Source organism: Colossoma macropomum, unplaced genomic scaffold (genome assembly GCF_904425465.1).
Source record: "Colossoma macropomum unplaced genomic scaffold, Colossoma_macropomum, whole genome shotgun sequence".
NCBI classification, from domain to species: domain Eukaryota; kingdom Metazoa; phylum Chordata; class Actinopteri; order Characiformes; family Serrasalmidae; genus Colossoma; species Colossoma macropomum.
Window position 1 is genome coordinate 30025093 of NW_023494810.1, and position 21732 is coordinate 30046824.

A 21732-nucleotide genomic window follows, 5' to 3' on the forward strand; every position below is an offset into this window, starting at 1 on the left:
AGCGTCGTATCCTGTGGTAAACTAAAATGTCCCAAAACTGATACATTTTGCCGTACAGACATTTTTCCTCCAGTCTTCCGAACACAAAGCTGTTAAGTCAGCCAAATTCTGACTATTGTACTGAACTGACATCATAAGACTGGCAACCTCACCAAAATACCCCACACAAAAGAAAGCAAGCTTAATGAAACGTTGTGGTTGAGTTGCTTTGGTGGTTGTGGCCTGCAGTTTGAGCAGCTGGCGTTGGTCTATAATAGCGTTGAAGTTGAAGTAGTTGCTACACTTTTTCATGCGATGTCATTTATTGAACAGGACCGTTAGCTTGCTTGTAGTATGTATTTAGTATTATTGGTAATTTGACTGCTAAACAACCTCATAATTCAGAAGATCCAGTGACACTTGGAGGAAAATGTACATGGGACAAATCGTATGGGCTTTGGAATGTTTTAGTTTACTACAAGACATGATAGCATCAATTTTTGTAAAACTAATTTCATTTTCCTTATAGAAAAAACAGCTTAGACCTGGAAACACCTAATAAGAGCATAATGCTGACTACATAACACCGGACTTCATACAGGTCTTTGAACTTTTTTATATGAGGCAACAAACTTAAATATAACATTTTCTGCTAATTTTGGTGCACAATTTCTATTTATCTAGTTTAGCATTTTGAGAAGAATGTCTCAAGCATGTCAGAATAACCAAGGGCTGAAATTTTATCCACAAATGATTCAAAGTATTACATTCTTAAAATGTGGAAATTCTAATGTTGAGCGATGAACTGAACCAAACATCTTGCTGATGATCCACTCTGAGAATTTGGCATTGACCCCTTAAATGCATAAAAATCTGCCACCAGAAGAGTTACAGTGCACGCAAGGTCAGAGCTTTCTGTGAGCTGCTGTGTTTCCTATCACTGTGTAAAAGATGCACAGGGCTTCTTTTATTGCTGGATTGCAGATCACTGATTTGTTTATCCACAGTAATAATTTTACGTGGCTAATGTTTTAAGTACATTCCTATTCAAGTGTTTACTTGCTAATAATTTGTGACACTAAATAAAAATCTATACGTTCACATTTTTTTACTTCATGATCTTTACATGTCAAATAAATGCAGCAACAACATTCAGAACTCACCTTATTAAATAAGAACAGCAGATTAAATGGCATAAATAGCCGTGTTTTTTTTCAGGCCTAAAGGGTTAAATATTCACTGAACTACTGAATTTGCTTTGATAAGAAGTTGCTCTAGTTTCTCTGCCCTCTCTTCTCCTGAATTTTTATTGTAACGTCCTTGTGTTTCATGTCTATTGATATTTAATTCATTACAGTCTTTTGAAATATGAGGCATGTGCTTTTGCTATGGCTCTCAATGAAAAAGTATTCAAAATTCTCACCAAAATGGCTGATTCTCGATGTTCTCAGTGCAGGTCTAGTTAGAAAAGTAAGGATTGTAAACGTTGATTAACTTCACAACCACAGTGCAATACACTATACTGTCATTTTGCAGTAACACTGCCACCATCAGGTGAAAATAAAACCTGTGATATATTGGCCGACTGGCTTATTACACAAACAGAAACCATGGCACAATTAAAATCTGTCCACATGACGCATTTGGCCCTGGAGTTGGACATCAGACACCCCTGCTGTGGAGGATGTGTTCATTTATTGTCACTTAGAAAATTAACAAAAATATTTTGCATACGACGGTAACCTAAACAGCCTGTTTAACAGTAAGAGATAGAGATAGGTTAGAAAATGGTTGTGTAAAATGAATTATGACTGTTTTTGATGTATAACAATGCACAAATTTTATAAGTGAACCTCATTGGCTAGTAGCATTATAGGCCCCGTAGGATATGGGCCAATGAGCAGTGGTCAATAGGGTCATAATACTATAACTCTGGTAGTACAGTAAAGTCATGTGACAGCCATCGGCCAATAAACAGTGGTTAGCGTAGCATGGGCTAGCCTCCAGGCTGACGGACATTAGATCTGATGTGTTCAGCAGACACGTGCCTAACTCTGTGTGACAGTCATGTTTAAGGGGCCCAGTGGGTTCAGACCCGGCGGAGATGGGACTTCTCACTCGCCCAGAGAGGAGAAACGGAGGAAACATGATTCATGGAGACAAGTGTGAGTTCGCTCATGATCGGAACACTGTTTCAGCCGCCCGGTCTGTATGATATCTGCTGAGTCTGTGGGTGGACTGAGTTTAGCTTTACATATACAGTGAGGATCAGCAATGCTTCTATTTAGAACTATGAGTTCAATATAGAACCAATTCATGCTTAAATGGTTCTCTGTACGGTGAAATGGTTCTTCAGATGGAGTGAGTGTTGTATATGGTTATATTAAGCACGAAAAGGGTTCTTCTATTGTTGCAAGCTTGACATCATAACAATAACAGAACCCTCTTTGGTGCCAGATAGAACCATTTTCAAAAAGGAACCATATACAACACATCATCAGTCTGAAGAACCATTTCACCATGCGAAGAGCCATTTAACCCTCTATTGCATGAATTATTACTTAAACATGATACAAATGTCCTAATGTGTATTTAAAATTTAAAATTGCTTAAATAATGGAAATATTTGAAAAAAAAAAATAATTAAGTGGGGTATTTGGAAAATTGTTGCCATATGGCAACAATGCGCAGTCGTGCCATAGTGCCATAAAATCTAATTTTTCTCTAAAAACATACATTTATTAAAAAAGAGACCAAACAAATCCAATTCTTAGTGAAATGTACGACCCAATATTTACAAATGTTGAAAATGAATACAATTTCAATTGGTATTTGGAATATACGATAATAACGACATCATAATAAGAATTCCTGGTCATGTGAGGTCATAAATTATTTATCTGTTTAAAGTAAAAGACCATTTTTCCACAATTAAATAGGAAAACACAGATTGCATATTACTGCTTTTTAGTAAAATTGATATAAATTAATTGTTGCCATATGGCAACACCATGCAATAGAGGGTTAAGCATGGTTCCACATAGAACAATTACCTTTATTAAAGATCCCATGAAGAACCATCTCTTCCCCCCGAATATTTATTGTGTTTCATGTCTATTGATATTAAATTCATTAGAGTCTTTTGAAATATGAGGCATGCGCCTTTGCTATGGCCCTCAATGAAGGAGTATTCCATTATGTCAAAATGGCTGATTCTCAATGTTCTCAGTGCAGGTCTAGTTAGAGAAGAAAGGGTCTTGAACGTTAGCTAACTTCGTAACCAGAGTGCGGTACACTACACTGTCATTTTGTAGTAATCTTGCTTCTTCAAGGAATCTTTAGACTTTTGCAGATCGTTTAACAAGCCAGCCAGCCAATACACTGCAGTCTTTCCTCTCACCTGATGGTGGCATCTTTTTTCAGCGTGTATGGCAGTAAATTCCAGACGTTTTTTCAAATTCAAATGCAGACTTGAAACTGCTAATCAAATTGTGTATTTACACATTTCAGCATCAGGAAAAAAGCAGGAAACATGTCGCTTTAGGAAGAAAACTGTGAACCTCCAGAATGGTAAGGCAGAAAAAAACATTCTTAACTTTCAGTGCAAGTTAATGCAAAGATATTTTATTCTAAGCAATTTTGGAGCATTTCTACTGGTCAGTTCATCAGATGTTACACATTGTGAAGATTAGTTTGTAGTTTCAAATGATGTCAAAAAGTGAAAAACTACAAAAATGGAGAGGCTTTTGTTTAGACAGCAACTAAAATTACACAGCAGCTTCAACAACTAAATATACTGTAATATTCATAAAATATGTTTCAGTGTTTAGTGTGTCCACTCTGTGTCAACTTTTATTCCAGCTTCCATTCTTTTCAGGGGACTCATTTTCATATTTTCAAAGAAATCTGCAGACACACCTCCAAAGTTCAGTCTTAGAAGCTGGTTGATCATTTTCTGAAGTAATCAAACCCATTCAGTGGTGTTGAGGTCTGGACTCTGGGGTGGTCAGTCCACTGTTCAGCTTCTTTGTTTGATGTGTCCGTCTCCTTTTCTCAGTGAGGTTCTTCTTGACAGCTACACATCCTTTCAGCCCCATAGAGCTGAGTCGTCTTCTCACAGTGGAAGGATGGACAGAAACACCTGTGGATGTTTTCAGATCTAAAGCAGCTTGATTTTCTCCTCTCTCTCAGAGATGAAAGCTTTAAGTGCTGTTTATCTGATGGGGGCAGTTTTGGTGTCTACCAGGTCTTCCAGGTGGTTGTTAGGAGGCCCATTTTCTCTGTAGCTTTTAGTTATGTTTTGGACTCCAGTTTTGTCTCCACGTTTTTGACTTATTTTCAGGCATTTTGATTAAACAGACTGTTCATTCAGAATGTACTGTTTTGATTCCAACTAGAACTCTTCAGCACTGTTGACATTAATATTCTGTTTGCGTGTCTTCTGTTTTTTTTTTCCACTCGGCATCCCCAACCTTGAGAGCAGTGTGTCAGGGCAGCACTGAAGCGTTTGACAGAGATAACCTCAACTGCTGTCTGTCCATCCTGCAGGGGGTGACTTGCGTGTGTGTGTGTGTGTGTGTGTGTGTGTGTGTGTGTGTGTGTGTGTGACTGAGTTGCATCACGCTGCATTTTTCTCAGACAGACACCAGCAGGGAAAAGTGACACGTTCAATGCCGCTGGCTCTGAGTGAATCCCTGACAACACTGAGGCCATATATTTCTGTCTCTCTCTCTATTCGTCCACCTCCTTCCGTCTCTGTTCAAGTAGCATAACAAGGACCTAGAACCTTGCTGTTGCTGTCTCAACCAAGTTGGTGCTCTAATGAAAACAAATGGGGTGAAGTACAGGACTGTGAAAAAGTCAGAGACCCCACTTCTTTTATTTCGTTTCCAGTCAAAACAGCCATTAATTACATGTTATTGATTTTTCTGGAGATATTTCTGAGGGGATCAGATATAAGATAATACACTTGGATAAGGAAGGAGAAAGTCAAATGAAAATAAATGAAAAAACAGGAGCGTCCAAAACTGGAAACAGAGGAAATGGGGCTCCTAACAACCACCTGGAAGACCTGGTAGACACCAAAACTGTCCCCATCAGATAAACAGCACTTAAAGCTTTCATCTCTGAGAGAGAGGAGAAAATCAAGCTGCTTCAGATCTGAAAACATCCACAGGTGTTTCTGTCCATCCTTCCACTGTGAGAAGACGACTCAGCTCTATGGGGCTGAAAGGATGTGTAGCTGTCAAGAAGAACCTCACTGAGAAAAGGAGACGGACACATCAAACAAAGAAGCTGAACAGTGGACTGACCACCCCAGAGTCCAGACCTCAACACCACTGAATGGGTTTGATTACTTCAGAAAATGATCAACCAGCTTCTAAGACTGAACTTTGGAGGTGTGTCCGCAAATTTCTTTGAGGAACTGAAAGCGAGCCTCATGAAAAGAATGGAAGCTGTAATAAAGGAAATGGGTGGACGAACTAAATACAAGAAAAAAAAAGAAAAAGTTGTTGAACTGACGGAGTTTTGAATAAATATTCCTGTAAATCTGAAATCAAATGAATTAGATATTGTAATCAATAATCAAAGCAGGAGGAGCTGATTAATAAAGAATAATAATCCTCTCACAAAGGATCGGCCTCAGTTTGTCTGCTTAGGGGATTTTAACATTGAAAAGTACCTGAAGCTATAGAAGCGTCCAGAAGCCTGTGGGCATTTGCTGATGCAGTAAAAGAAGAGGGCGAGCTGACCCTCTAAGAGCAGAGTAAGCTGATAAGAACCTGTTGAAACCAGCTCTTGGAGTCAGTTCAATAAAGCAATGGTGAAATTAGTAGCCTTGAGAGGATGGACGGCTTGGTACAGCCAAGCTAAGATGGTTTTAAAAAAACTGATAACATGTATGTTTGGAAATGTGCAGAGTTTGGATATAATGGGGACCAAGGTGATATGGAATTATGTAAAAAGGGAGGGGTGATCACTTCATCACCCCAAACAGGACATAAAAAAGGATGTTTTGTGATGTTCTTTGCATTGTGGCTGTCCGGGAACCATCTTGCCACTCAAGCTCAATAAAGAAGAAAGCCTTTTCCTTCCTTCCTCAAGAACTCAGCGGGTGAAGTCTTTTTATTTCTTTTTGTCTTTTTACCTTTTATAGATAGACCTTTTACTTCTATTACTTTTGAAGAGAAATTAGACTACAGTAAAGAAGATAGGGCTGTAGCTTAGAGCAATTAGAGAGATACCTTTTATATGTTTGGACCTTGGGCAAGGAGAGACAGAAGCTTCTGTGTAATTGTCTGTTAAATATTTGTCTTCTGCTTTTTTTCCTGATGATGAAAAATGATCTACTGGCCATTTCGACTGGAATTGAAATAAATGACTTTTGGAAGCACTGTTTATTTTAAAAGTTGTATTCTAACCTAAAGCCAGCATTTAAAGTTATTTGTTGTTTTATATAATATTCTCAATATATAATATATATAATATAGCTCAGCCTTGGGATGTTATTAAAACAACAAACCGTCTCATCCTTGATTTTCTATGACAATATACTGTATAGTCCAGCTGTTGGTCAGACAGTCAGTTCACTGTGCCAGTGATAGCACGACCAGTCAGACAGACTAATGAGACATAGAGAGAAAGAGAGAGGAAGAGACAGACAGAGAGAGAGAGAGAGAGAGAGAGAGAGAGAAAGAGAGAGGAGAAGAGAAAGACAGATGAAGGGAGAGAGAGAGAAAGACAAAAAGCGAGAAAGAGACAAAGAGAGAGAGATAGAGACAGAGAGGGGGACAGACGAAGGGACAGAGAAATGAGAGAGGAAAGAGAGAAAAGAAAAAAGAATGAGGGGGAATGAGGACAGAAGAGAGAAAGTGAAAGAAAGATAAGAGAGAGAGAAGAGAGGGAAGATGAGAGAAGACAGAGGAAAGAGACTGAGAGATGAAGGGAGCAAGAAAGATAAAAAAAGAAGGAAAAGGGAGAAAAAAGGGAGAGAGAGAGTAAGAAAAAGAGAGTGGGGCTGAGAGAGAGATGGGAAAAAAAGATAGTAAGAGGCAAAGAAAAACAGAACTGAGAGAAAGTGAGTTGGGGTTAAAAGGGAGAGAGAGAGAGAGAGAGAGAGAGAAAGAGAGAGAGAGTGAAAGAGCACTGAGACAGATGGACCAATAGAGAGAGATACAGAGTGAAGGGCTCCAGATGGATGTAGAGGTATCATACTTTGACCCCGTGCAGGACTCGGTGTGCGCTTAAGCTGACTGAGAGCGGAGAACCCAGTGACGCACTACGGTGACCGGTACCGTCCCGCTTTCAACATGAAAGGCCCATCTGTTTCCACGGCTACCGCGCCAGCCGACATCCCACACAGCCGCATCACGGCTACAGCAGGCTCCAGACTGAGCCAGAGAAGTTAAAAAGAATCCCCGCTCTCCACTGACGAGCACGAACAGCGCAGAGATGAAAAACGCACAAACATTTGGCCGGAAATGTTCTCAGAGCAAGAAGCCAAAAAGAAATGAAATCATCCCTCAAATCTGCAGGATTCCAGTGAGGAGTACAGGGGCTGATTGGAAACGGGAGAACACTTCATTTCATCAACACTGACTCTAATAGCAGTGCTGTTTATCTGCTCTGCACTCTTAAAAATGAAGGTGCCAGCAAGGGTTCTTTGGAGCGATGCCTTAGAACAGGGGTCGGCAACATGCGGCTCTTTTACTGCTCTGTTGTGGCTCCACAGCAGAATTAGATTTTAGGTAAAAATAAAATAATCCTCCTTTACAGTAAAATAAAGCTCTGCTGATCGTTCAACACAATTTAACAACAAATGGTCTTAAATGCTGGAAATAATGTAGAACTGCTAATTCACCCTTTAACCCTGAGGATTGGTGCGTAGACTGCTGGTCACCATAGCAACCCAGACAACAATCTCGCCTAGCTAGAAGCTAACAAAACAGCAAAGAGAAAGATTTCAGACGAACATTGATAATTTAAAGACGAATGGACTTCTTTACATGTATAATCACTCCAACTGGTTTCCTGATACGTTTAATCTGCAACAAGAAACTGTCAGACGCTAAAAACTCGCAAAGCTAAAGTCAGCTTCTCATTCTCCATTCCACCTTAAATGGTGCAGCAGTTCTATGCTGGCACCTCAGGCACCATTTAAGGTGGAACGGGAAAATTAGAACAAGAAGCTGGTGAATGAGAAGCGACTTCAGCCTTGTTAAAATCGAACGCTGAGAGACGTTTTATAAGAAACTTTTCTACTTTAGAGGAAAAGTTTCCTGCTGGAGATGCGAGAAAAGCAGCTACAGCTGAGCTAAAGCTTAAAGCAGAGCAAAGTAAGTCTGTGTTTTTGTTTATAATTTTTAGCTTACACTAGTACGTTAACACACACTGAGACAGATTTACTGCCAAGATGGTAAAACGTTACTTCAATAAAATGGACATTAAATGTTGTGGCTCCCAACATGGTTTGATTTTTTGTTGAAAGGACAAAATGGCTCTTCTTAACATTTGGGTTGCTGACCCCTGCCTTAGAAGAACCCTGTTTGGTTCACTAAAAACCTTTTAATGGATGGTTCTTCAAAGAGTATTTTTTATTAATGAGATATGCAAGAAAAACCTTTCTCTCTGCAGTGTAAAGGTTCTGTACCAGTTGAAGGTCTGGCCTAGAACCATGGGTCCCAACCAGAGACCTTTTAGGACATTTTTAAGAGCAAAACCCATTTATTATCAGATTTCTGATCAGATTTATTATCAGATCAGAATACCTATGTATTATTTATTATTATTAAACCCCTAGTTTGTCTTGCTTTAGCAAAACAGACTAGTGGACTTCACTGCTTGGCGATGACACTTTAAGCTTGATGTCAACTGATTACTTGATTATGAAACTAACAACATGGACGCCTCAGAGAAGACAACAGGTGAGGAGCCTGATGATTTTGGGGTCTGTACCTCTAGGTTCCTGAAGGCTAGCAATGCGAGGGGTTGCTGGAAAGGGCTCATCATGCTCTACTGACCTGTGTAGTTGGGCTTCATTCTAACATTTCTTTGCCGATCTACAGGGCTTCAAATGCCAGATATGGAACATCATTATCTCTGGTTTTCTGAAAAAAGTCTCATTAATGACGGGGTTTAACGCCCTATAATCCTGTAAAGTCCTGTAAATTTCTCCGGCTCTCTGGACCTGCTGCAGGCAAATGTCTCGGCAAGGCCACCTAGGGTGCACCTGAGTCGGATACAAATGTGCGAGATTCCGGGGTCCGTATCTCCGGTTCCCTGAAGGCTAGCATTGTGATCCAGGGCTCAATGAAAAAGACATGTCATGCTCTACTGGTCTGTGGAGTTTAGTCTTCATAATGGATTTTTAAAGTCCCGTGTTGCAAAGCATTCCCTTCTCCTGTAGTTTTATTCATGACTCATATTATGAGTGATTGGTCCACATTAACTCGACTTTCATCACATAACTGCCAACTGAAAAAAGTGGCACCTTCTGTACACACAACACCTTTTCATCAAATTCAAATCATAAAATCTCACCTCTTCTACCTCTACAAATGAAAATGTGGTCTGGATTAAGAGCTTACAATCTTTCAACAGACTTTCTCCACTTCATCGCTTCATCGAGCTACGAATCAGAAATAATTAATACACCAACATTTGGCCGGAACGAAGCCAACAAGAAAATTAAATCATCCCATAAATCTGCAGGCTCAGTGTTAGGAGTGTGGTGGCTGATTTGGAACTGGCAGTCACTTAATTTCATGAATGTTGACTCTAATATCAGTGCTGTTTATCTGTTCTAATGCACAAGGACTTGGCTGAAAACAAAAGGATAATCACTTAATCTTAGGTTCTTTGGAGACACTCTAGAACAGTGGTCACCAACCTTATTCTTGGAGATCTACTTTTGAGCAGAGTTTAGTTCCAACCTGCGTCTAACATGTAACACTCCCCCTCACCTAATATTAATGCTTCTGATCCAGCCAATCAGGGACTTGTGAAGAAGCTAACTGGAGCAGGTGTGGCTGGTTGTGGTTGAAACTAGACTCCGCAGGAAGATGGATCTCTAGAGAAGGAACTTCAAAAAAATCTTGTGGCGCTGACCTCTGCAAAATTAAACCTTCCTCTGCTGTTGAAGAGGGTTTGTTGTTTTAAATGTTTAATCAAGTGTGTTTTGTACATAATTCTAGTGGCATATTATTCGAGAAACCTTTCGCTTGTGCATGGCTGCTACACCGCTAAACCTTTGGGTGATGATAAGCCAGTCTGGGTCAGTATTGGACAGAATTTTGACAAAAATGTGTTAGACTTGGGTCGGTTTCAGATAAAAAAACTTGATAATGTGGTTTAGATTGGGTCGAGTTTAGATAAATTTTGTTGGACTTGGATCATGTTTGGAGTCAAAACTTGATGTGGTTCGGATCAGGTAAGGTTGGGTTCGGACAAATTTTGTTAGGCTCGGGTTGGGTTCAAACTCAAAATTTTATAATGTGGTTCAGATCAGGCTGAGTTCGGGCAATTTTTTGGGCTCAAATCAGGTTCTTACTCAAAACTGGATGATGTATTTCACATTGGGTTGAGTTCAGACAAAATTTCATTAGGCTCACGTTGGGTCCAGACTCAAAATTTGATAATGTGGTTTAGGTCAAGCTGGGTTTGGACAATTTTTTGGAGTTCAAATCAGGTTTAGACTCAATATTTGATGATGAGTTTCGGATCAGGTTGGGTTCCGACAAAACCTTGTTGGGCTTGGATCATGTTCGGGCTTGATGATGCAGTTCGGATCAGGTGGGGTTGGGTTCAGACAAAATTTGTTAGTTTAGTTATATAATATTCAGTTTATAATGTGGCTTGGACAAAATTTTGGTGGGCTCAGATCGAGTTTGAGCCTGATGACATGGTATGGGTCAAACTTGATCAATGCTGTATTGAGGCTTGGACCGATATTTCAGGCCTGATTAAAGCTCTAGTAGTAGTAGCAGGCATAGTAGTAGTACTAAGATAGTAAATTTAATATTGACGAAAAAGTGTCTGGTTAAAAAATGTCAGTGGTTGGTCAAATTTGGGCGTTCACCAGGCACTTTGGACATGTGCACCACCCTGCACATTATACAAAGGTATACAACCGATGGCAGTTCTGCAAAACTAAGCTTGCTTAGTCCTGTTTTTAGGAGTGTTTGCACACTTCGATCTGAAACTCCACCTAATTTCATTGACTCTGAGCTCATTGCTGTTTATCTGCTCAAAAGCAATGCAGATAGATGGTAAAAGTTCATGTCTGGTTTATATCTGCTGATGCTGTTTTGTGTTTTGCCACCCAGCGAACACCACATGCAGTTATTGCTTATTAGCATTCTCTCTGACTCAAAGCTCAGCGGAGCGCTCCACGTGAGTGACCTCCATGCACAAACACAGACTTTTAGCTGTCAATACTAAAACAATAGCCAGCTCTTTCTAATGAGACTAACTGTATGAATAATCCTCTGTAAAACTCGCTGCCTGGCAGGCTGTCCCTGCCTGTGTGGTACTGTGCTGCCCTAAAGGACACGATTCTGCCATGCATATTTCTGCATGCCATTATTATTCTCGATACTGTGAATGCGCGAGGCTATTTTTTTGTGTGCAAAAGAAATATGGTAATTTATTCTGTCACCTTGTGGACGAAGAGGAGAGCAGGGGCAAGATGAAAGGAACAGCGCTAAGCAGCTATCGATTGGTTGGCATTATCAGCGCCAGTCTCAACAAATGCACGGCTGCAGAATCTGCCAAACTTTCATGCATAAACACAGTAGCCCAGACAACATTTGGCCTCTCCAATTAGCACAATAAGTTGACAGGAATACATTCAGAGAAACAATAACAGATCTTGACTTAAAGCATTGCTACCAGCAGTGATACTTAGAGCTAGGGCTTCTATTTGGCCCATAAATGTCAAAACTCGGTAAAAAAAAAAGGACACTTCTACAATAAAGCTAAATTCTGCCCCCATAGATTCTACTCTGTTAGCAATAAGCTGTTCTAGATTAGACACAAATATTTAAAGCTTATTGTGACATTTCATATGTTTTATTTAAAGCTTGTAACATGGATTTACATATATCTGACCTTGTATGTTTCGGTTTTACAGTGATTCTTTCAGCAAAGAGTCCCACCGCCTCTGTTTTCCATTCCTAACAACTAACTGGAACCTGGTTAGACTATGGCTCTTACTCATGGTCAGTGATGTATCTAGAACTCCCAGAAGGCCTAGAGTGACATTTTTTTCTCGCAAAATTGGTGCCCCTCACCAAAACATGATTGATTTCACTGTCACTTTCTAATTATGTTAGTGGTTCATCTAACATGTAAGGCCCTCAGTTCAGCTCCTGAAGTCCTAACCAATAGGAGAGCTCACTTGACCATATCTACCTAGATACCATGGAAAAAATAGCCTGATTGGACAGTTTTCTGCTGAGCATTTTAAGATTGTAACTTGATATTCAAATAACAATAGAGTTGCTACAATAGATCAATGATATATCAATGTATTAGAGCTATAAGCTAAGTCTTTCTTATAAAGTGGCCAGTGAGTGAAAGTACAAGGTATGTGTTTTTAATAAAGTGGCCAGTGAGAGGAAACACAAGGTAGATGTTTCTAATAAAGTGACCAATGAGTAGAAGTACAAGAGAGGTGTTTCTAATAAAGTGGCCAGTCAGTGGAAGTGCAAGGTAGAAGTTTCTAATGAAGTGGCAAGTGAGTGGAAACACAAGGGAGGTGTTTCTAATAAAGAGGCCACTGAGTGGAAGTGCAAGGTAGAGGTTTCTAATAAAGTGGCCAGTAAGTAAACGCACAATGTAGATGTTTCTAATAAATTGGCCAGTGAGTGAAAACACAAGGGAGGTGTTTCTAATAAAGAAGTAAAAGGTATGTGTTTTTAATAAAGCAGCCAGCTGGTGGAAGTACATGAGAGGTGTTTCTAATAAAGTGGCCAATGAGAGGAAACACAAGGGAGGTGTTTCTAATAAAGTGGCCAATGAGTGGAAGTACAAGGGAGGTGTTTCTAATAAAGTGGCCAGTGAGTGGAAAAACAAGGTAGCTGTTTCTAATGAAGTGGCCAGTGAGTGGAAGTACAGGGTAGCGGTTTCTAGTAAAGTGGCCAGCGAGTGAAAGTACAGGGTAGCGGTTTCTAATAAAGTGACCAGCAAGCGCAGATTCTGTATCTTTCACCATTCACTGTTGATTAGACCTGGTGTTGTATGTGTTTCCATCTCAGTGCTTGTTCTGTTGGGGAGGTAGTTTTTGTTTGCTCCGTGTGTTTCTCCTCTAAGGGGGTTGTCACTCTCAAAACAGCCACACAGTCTGCCAATCTCACCCACGCACACACTCAAATATAGAACAGACACCATCACACACACTCACACCCGATATAGTTCAGCCACCCACCATCATTGCCCCCCCACTCACTAAGATATCTAAAATACAGTTATCAGTTAAAGGGCCCATATCATGGAAAAATATTAAATAAAAGAGTTTGATATAGCAAACTCTAGTATGCATTTGTTAAAGTTTTGAAACATACCAGTTACTCCTCCGTCCATACAGTCCATATATGGAAGTTTACAAAAACAAAAAACAGCCCATTCTGAATTCAATGTTTTTGTGATGTCACAAAAACCAACACATTTACACATATCAACCTATTCAGCCTACAGCCTATCCTGCCCATTCACCCTGAAGTAAGGAGTGTTTCACCCTGAATGAGGCACAATACAGGACAGCCAATCAGAACAGTGTTCATTTGCATATATCAGTCTTACAGACACAGTAACAAAACAATCAGATTAATTCTAAAGGATACATTATTAGACATTATTAGTGAACTTCAGGAATAAAGAAAATAAAATACAAGAAAAATGTTGGATGGGCCCTTTAATACACTGTTGCACCTCATTTCCACATAAATAACATACATCAACACTAATTTGTCTTCCAGTTTACTTACTTTAAGCAGTAATTGGGTTGATGTGATGTAATTTATTGATGTGGAAGCACTGCACACATTTGTACAGCCTGAATTCCAAACACTTTTTTCAGCGTTTGTACTAAGAAAATCCCTCTACTCCATTAAACACCCACTAACGGAGGCTTCATAGCATCATTTAGTGAACGCTAATACGTCCCTTTCCATTCCATCTCACTACCCAGATGGCATTCAGTGGGGAAAAGGTGTGAAGAATCTCCTAAAATGGCTGGGATGTGTTTTTTTGCCATGTGCTGTGTGTTTTATATTCATGCTCATTGGCGTCATGTTTGTTTGGGGCTCCTGCCAGGCCGCGTCTCTGACGCCAGCGGGCCGACTGAGCTCCAGACAGCCTGAAGGCTCCTCTCGGCTTTCTCTCCCCAGCGAAGGACAGGTGGCCTGGGCTTTGCCAAACAGCGATCCCCCAGGCCCCCCGCAGCCCCCCGCAGCCCCGCACAGACGGAGGAAGCAGCTCGAGGAACCGCTCTGATTCACCCGCTGCTGACGGAGTCAGCTGGAGCACGAGCTACAGGCAGGAGACTTGCTGGTTTTGAAGGCACTTGAAGCATTTAAAAGATAATTGATGCATTACAGTCGTATGCAAAAGTTGCCCTGGTCAAATGATGTTTTGTTGATTTGGTAAGTGAAAATAAGTTAAAACATCCTCTACAGAGAACACGTTTCTGCACATTTTAATAAAGCTAATATATTTGAGAGAAAGTTTGGAAGAAGTTCTTATCCAGAGTGACTTATGTTACTGAGGTAGCCGAATGTAGCATTAGAAGTCTTGCCCAAGGTCTCTTATTGGTGTAGAGGGGGGATGTCTGCCCGGGCGGGGAACTGAACCCCAAATTGCGGTGTGGAGAGAAGTAATGTTATCCACTATGCTATATTTTATACAATAAGGTTTTGTTGTTAATTAGCATACAATTACACTGTCTAACTTATTTATACACTGTTAGAAATAAAGGTTCGGTGCAGGTACAATTTTTCGTTTATCAAGGTACAAACAATGTAAATGTTCCCTCAAAGCTACAACAGTGGTTTTAAGAGACTCTGACTGTGAACCTTAAATAAAATTATGTATTTGTACCTTTACATAATCTAATGTTTTAAAACAGAACAATAAAAAGCCTGGAGACGAGACGGGGTGTGTGGAGTCAGTACAACTTAGAAAATATAATTATGGTACAGTTATGTTCCCTGACTAAAGGTACTGAGATGTACCCTTGAGGGGACCACCCCAGTGACAAGAGGGGTACTGCCCCAGTGACAGTTTAGGACCTTTATTTCTGAGAGTGTACTTTAGAGATGCATGTCTATCTATTTTATATAGTTGATGAATTATTCAAAAAACACAGTCGACTAGTCATCATTACCGTATTTAAAAAAATAGTAAAAAGTAGCTTAGTAGCTTGCTAATCCTAATAATACTCAGTGGTATTATTATTAGTCTGATAGGAAACAAATATATCGCTGCTGTCGGAAGAAAACCCTGTATCTCCATTTTTGACGTTTTTCAGTTTTTGACATACTTTCAAAATACGTGTTGCCCTTTACAATGTTTCTAAATTTCATGATGAATGGACCAAAAGAAACGGCCCAGAATGACTTGGAAAAAGTCTGGATCCGTTGACTTACATTAAAAGTATTGTAGGTTTTTTCCTTCTCCTGTAAAGTTACCATTTTGGAGATATGAGGTTTTCTTCTGACAACAGTGATATATTTGTCAAAATGAATACTAGTAGCAAGCAGCTGCATCTCTACTCACCAATAAGGCCTCATCACAGAGCTAGGAAACAGTCATGCTACCTTGTTTTAAGAAGTTATTCCAGACTCTGGTTTGAAGCCACTGGTAGCAAGTAAACAAGATAACCTCATGCGTATGACAATCGGTACTCCACAAGTACAAACCTGTTTTTATTATGAGTACGTCTTGCTAAACGGTCTCTGATTGGTTGATTAGGATGTCATTCAAACAGCCCTTTTCTATCAGTGACGGCGAGCCTGTATTACAGTGCAGTCTTATGTAGCTCGCAGTGGAGTTGGTTTCAATTCAAATAAAGTACTTTTTAGTTTGTGTTCTGTTCTCCTGCCTGTTCGATCACTGCAATTTTACCACTGTGGTATTTCAGGCAGTCCTTGACTAGTTGACTGCTGCCCACAGCGCCCACTAGTGGATTTATGAGTTGACTAGTCTATGCAACTCCTTACATATGTAAACTACCATTCAAAAGTTTGGAATCAATGCTTTAAATAATAAATAAATCAAGTGGTCTCCAAATCTTAAGGTCAGTACCTCAACAAAACATAATTTTTTATCAAAGCATATTTTTTATCATTTAGTAATTGTTCCCAACTTGAAATATTGAAAAAAAATCTAAAAATTACTTTGTGGTATGAAGTTTATGAAATTAGTATCACATTTATTTAATTCTACATTGTACAAGTTATTAATGTATTTGTTAACTTACAAAGATTGGCAAGTGATTCCAACTTTTTGACAGTCGAACATTTTGACAGTCACCAGCTTTTATCAAAAGCTTTTGTCCCCTAAATTTATTGATAAACTGAAATGATTAACTATTAAACTAAACTATTAATTGCATTAAAACTGCATTCTGAATGTTAATTTTATTAGAACTTCAATTTATTTCCCTAAATGAATTAATAAACTATTAAGCTATTAACTATTAATCTAAGCTATTAGTTGACTGAAGGTGTGGAGATCCAAAGTCTTGTCCACATGTCAGCTTTTTACAGAATTTGACTGGACAACCAGATGGACCACATGAGAACTGCCAGCTTGAGGACTTGCGGTCATTTTTTTGTTATACATGAAGCTGTGGTATGTCAACTGTCAAGGAGCTGTCAGCTCAAACAGTGCAGCTGCAAGAGTTGCTGTAGTTTTAGTTAGAGCACTGACCACCGCTTGTCAGTAGAGCAGTAGTTGCTGTTCAGAAGGCGTGGTCACTGGTGAATGTGGGTGCACCAGTAACTGGCACTAAATAAATTTTATTCCAAAATTGACTGATTGCAACTGAAAGTAACTTAAATCTATCTGTAAAATTTACTGTATATCAATAATTATAACATGGTAGATTCAACTGACCATGCAGTAACTTGCGCCAAAAACATGCACAGTGTCCCACATTGGCCACACTGGAAAAAGGACTAATGACCCTAGAGGCCTTAGAGTAGTGTATTGTAACATAAAACATTCTTATCTTCACAGCTACACTATGTAAGATTAGGGGATTTGGAGACCTCTCTGGTGGAAATATGTAATTGTGCAGAAGAACGTTTTACAACGTGAGTTGTGTTTTGGCCCCCTTCCCTGAATTCAAAGTGAACTGCGAGGATCTTCCAAGGATGTGAGTGAATTATCTACTATTGTCATCAGTATAATATTGTTTTTGCATTTGAGTTCTGAACATGGAGTCAGACCTTCTTTTGGAGACTGTACTTATGACATTAATAGGTAAAGACATATGATGTGGTCTGAAAAACTCGTACCTCACACCTCTGAGTTTCAAATTATTATTTCAGACTTTACAATGTGGCTCTTTAACCATATTTATTTTGGACCATTAATCATGGACCAAAGTCAATGTAAAGGGCAGCTGGTGTTTTTTGAATGAAAAAAAATTATATGATAGATGAGAGTCCCAGACAATTCTGGACATTTTGAAAAGCTGCCTTGGGAATGGCAATTCGTGCTCCGTTGAAAAATGCTGGTCAGTGTCTCTAACTAAATCTACTGTAACTGTTGCAGCTGCATGAAAATTCGAAGCCTTACGCTTCCAGCAAGCCGACAGCTCCCTGACATTTAACATGCCACTGCTTCTTGCATAAGAAAACAACACACAACAAATCCTCATGTGGCCGAAGGTTGTCCAGGCGAACACGGGCAAAAAAGCTGACACATGCTTCCCTCCGCAGCAGTGGCCACCAAAAGCTGACATGTTTCTCGTGTGCGCGCCGCACCATCAGCAGCTGAAGGAATTATTAAGCATCGAGTCCCGCGGAACAGTCAGTGGGAGCGTAATTAGTGCTCGGCCGTTTCTCTGGCACTGACAGCCTAAAGGAACAGGCATGGTAATTAAGGATGCTTACACCCGCAGCCCCAGTGTTCTCCGCAGTAACGCACAGCAGCTTGTATGGAGGATGCTCCACTGCTGGCAGACCTGTGGGGGTTTAGGTTGAAAGTACCAATCAATGATTACCAAAAGTTTTTTAATGAAACCATGCAGAATTTCCACCAACAACAAAAGTTTAAAATTGCACTCAGATGTTTAGCATCTAAACATGTGTTAGCTGACCGCACAGTATTACTTCAACATGCTTAGAGGAATGGGCATTGCTAGGCCAATTTTAGTGGGGCTTTAGCCCCCCCAAATGTTATTTAGCCCTCCTTCCTAAGTAAATGTACATTACTAGTCCAAACCAGCTGTAGTTTATTCTCATTCACAATATACTGTAATAGCAGTGCGCAACCTGGGGGAGGCGCTGCTGCTGCTGCTCTAATGCAGCGCTGCTTCTACTGTACTACCAGAGATTGACTAATGTGACATTCAGCCAATCATATCTGACCTCATATGTTGTAAACCAATCATATCGGACCTGGGGAGGGGCTCTGTTTATGCATTGCAAAGTAATTGGTAACTGAGCTGAAGACAGGAGTTTGACTGAAAGCTTACTAGAATAAACTTTAGACCCCATTCAAAATCTATAATATGCCGAGTGAAACAGTGTTAAACAGAGTGAATTTCAACCTACAATATGGATTTGTGGCAAATTATGGTCAGTATAGCTGGATGTCTGTTTCACTTGGTTGCTTCATCTAGCTAACTTTAGTTAACTTTGGGTTTGAGTGAGTTAAAGAAAAGAGGCTAGGCTAATACCACTGTTATCTAATTAGCTGGCAAGCCTACTAGTTTAACCTCACTTAGAGTGAGAGTTCAAACAAACAAGAGGAACAGAAATAAAGTTATTGACGGCTCTTTATATTCTTTGTGTTTAGATTTCTCTTCAGTATTTGGAAAAAAAAATGACACCACTATTTGCCATATATTGTTTACAGTAAGTTAACGTCAGTGAAAAGGACGAAGCTGAAGCTGCTTCCTATTCACAAGATTCCTGACTTCAGCTCTGTGTGAAAAGGTCATCATAACACAGTTTTATATCCCTCAATTTCTCAAACTTTAGATGGAAAATAAGAGTCAGCAGCTCCAGATGAGAAGATTTTTTTCCTAGCTAAAACAAAAAAAATTAAATTGATGTATCTCTCATTATTCCCTTGAGTTTAATAAAATGAATGTATTACTTCGCGCAGGAGGAGGTGGAGCAAAAGAAGCTGAAGGAGACTTAAAAGGACTGAAGGATCAGATCTGATGGAGGTTAGAGTTGAGGGAGAGCTGTACAAGCTTTCGGTTAAAATTAATACTGAAATTAATTTCACTTAACTCAGAAAATATAATATTTGTCACCATGACCATGAAATTCTGTCACCTGGCTATTTAAACATGCCTACAGAGCAAAAAGACACTTTTTCTGACTGCGCCATCTGAGACTGAACAGATCTATAATCTGTGTTTGAATAATGTATTTAGAACCTTGCAGCTTATCTAAGAGAGAAGAGATAGCATTCTTTGACTTCAGTACCTTTGCTTGATCTGTGCCTGTTGTAAGTGGATGATATGATAGTGTTTGTTATTCTGGCTTAATACAAACTATGAAGAGACAGATCTCTGTTTGCCAATATGACCAAATAACCATTTTTGATATACTTAACACGGCTGATGTACTCGACATTTTCTCTCCATTGCTACTCTAAGAGTGCATTATAAACATTTTGGGGACCATGCCCTCAGACCCCGCAAGTACAGGCTTAGCCCCCCTATCCATGAACCTCTAGTGATGCCCCTTCTTGGAGGAGAATGCTAATCACTCAGTTGCCACATAAAGATGGGATGTTGGCACTGTACTGGCTATTTCATATATTCAGAATTTTCTAATGTTTCAACATGCTTGGAGGAGAATGCTAATCACTGCCACCTCTACTGTTGAGAATGAATCTGTGGTACATGGCAAATGCCTTGTTTCAGTACTTTTTACACACCCTTGGCATCATCAGGGAGCATTTTCAATTGGAACATACTTATCCTCTGCTAGCTATCCTCAGTCAACTAATCAGCTAGTTTGTACAAATATTGCTTTGCTTTAGAACCGTGTACTGCTTTTTCTTTTTGTTGCAAGCCATGTACCCCTAGCTTGCCAACTAGCAAGCTAACAGAGTCAAGTGATACAGTCGTATCAACAGTCATGTATAACAGATGGGGTTAGTTTGCTCATCAAATCAAATGTTATAGTTTTGAACTATTAAGCATTTTAAGGTAGTTTACAGCTGTGGCTTTGGCTGCCGGTCAGTGATTTCTGGGCAAGTTTTGCTGCTGAAATTGACACTTGTGTTCACTCAGTCCCTCAATCATTTGACCAAGCAGGCCTTAAGATGCCGTTGGGGTTTTCCCCAAGGGGAAATGCCAAGAACAAGTGGTTGAGGCCTTTTTATAACCAGTATTGAAATGGGTGGCAAGTTGGAATTCGATCTTAAATGTACAATACTTGGACACTTGCAGTTAAGTGCTTCTATTATCTGAGCTATTCTAGGAAAATATGTATTTGAAGGTATCCTGTTACAAAGTAATACCATTCTTAACGCTTGCAGTGGTCAACACAATAAACTCAGCTTTAAACAACACAGTCCCCCATTACCTGTATGGAAACGTCACTGTACGAGCCTCCGATCACTCCCGATATAGCCAGCGGCACCTCGTCCGGAACTGGGTTGGAGCCATCAGGACAGATGAAGCCAGGCTGGTGCACTCTGGTGAGTGATGCCCGGACGAACTCCAGCGACTGCTCCAGTGCGTACGTGTCCTTGGAGCAGGTGTCCAGGATGTGTGCCCCCAGCTTGATGCCTGGTAAAATGCGATTATCTTGGTTGATCTCATCCAGTGCCAGCAGCATGGCCTCTAACCGCTGGATTCCTCGCTGCTCATTGATTTTCCCACAGTCCTGCGTCCCCTCGCCCTTCTCGTGCACAGGGAACAGGCCACCAATCACCAGGTCACCCTCCATCACAATCTCACGTTTGGTGCCAGGCAGGGCAGGGAGGTACCTGGGACTGGGCTGGATCTGGGGGGGCAGGAGCAGCAGAAATGCCACCAGGGGGAGCCATAGAAATTGGATATTTTGGTGGCGAATCCCAGCCATGTTGGGGAAGATGGAGATGCTAGGAGCACCCTTTAGGAAAATTGTGTATATTTAGAAGTGATGGATTTCATGGGCAGGTGAAGTTTCCATTGAATGTTGTTGCATCTTGTTGGGCTGTCAAGGACCTGGAGGGGGCAAATATTAGAGAAACCATGAGGAAAAACTAAACTCCAGACAACTCAAGACAACTCAGCTCAACTCCTCATATCTCAACTCAACTCAGTTCAACACTCAACTCAGCTCAACTCAACTCAGCTCAACATATTGATTTGGTTTTGTTGTTGGTGGTGTTTTTTCTTTGTGTTTTTTCTTTGTTGACTGTTCTCTTGGTTGTTGGGTGCTGCCTTCTTGGCCAGGGATCACTTGCAAAAGAAATTTTTAATCTCAATGTGACTACCCTCGTTAATAATAATAAATAAATAAAAAAATCTCAACTCAAAGCTCAAATCAACTTTTCATAACACACTTCAGCTCA

General features: G+C 40.1%; 1 protein-coding gene across 1 annotated transcript in view; it reads right to left on the bottom strand.

Moving 5' to 3' along the window:
* The window catches only part of grm2b (glutamate receptor, metabotropic 2b), a 45392-nt gene extending 24182 nt beyond the window's left edge, over positions 1-21210 (bottom strand). Inside the window, exon 1 of the mRNA XM_036559920.1 lies at positions 20757-21210. Coding sequence (XP_036415813.1) covers positions 20757-21122 — 366 coding nt within the window. The 5' untranslated portion in view covers positions 21123-21210. The remainder of the gene's footprint in view (positions 1-20756) is intronic.
* Between the last annotated feature and the right edge of the window lie 522 nt (positions 21211-21732).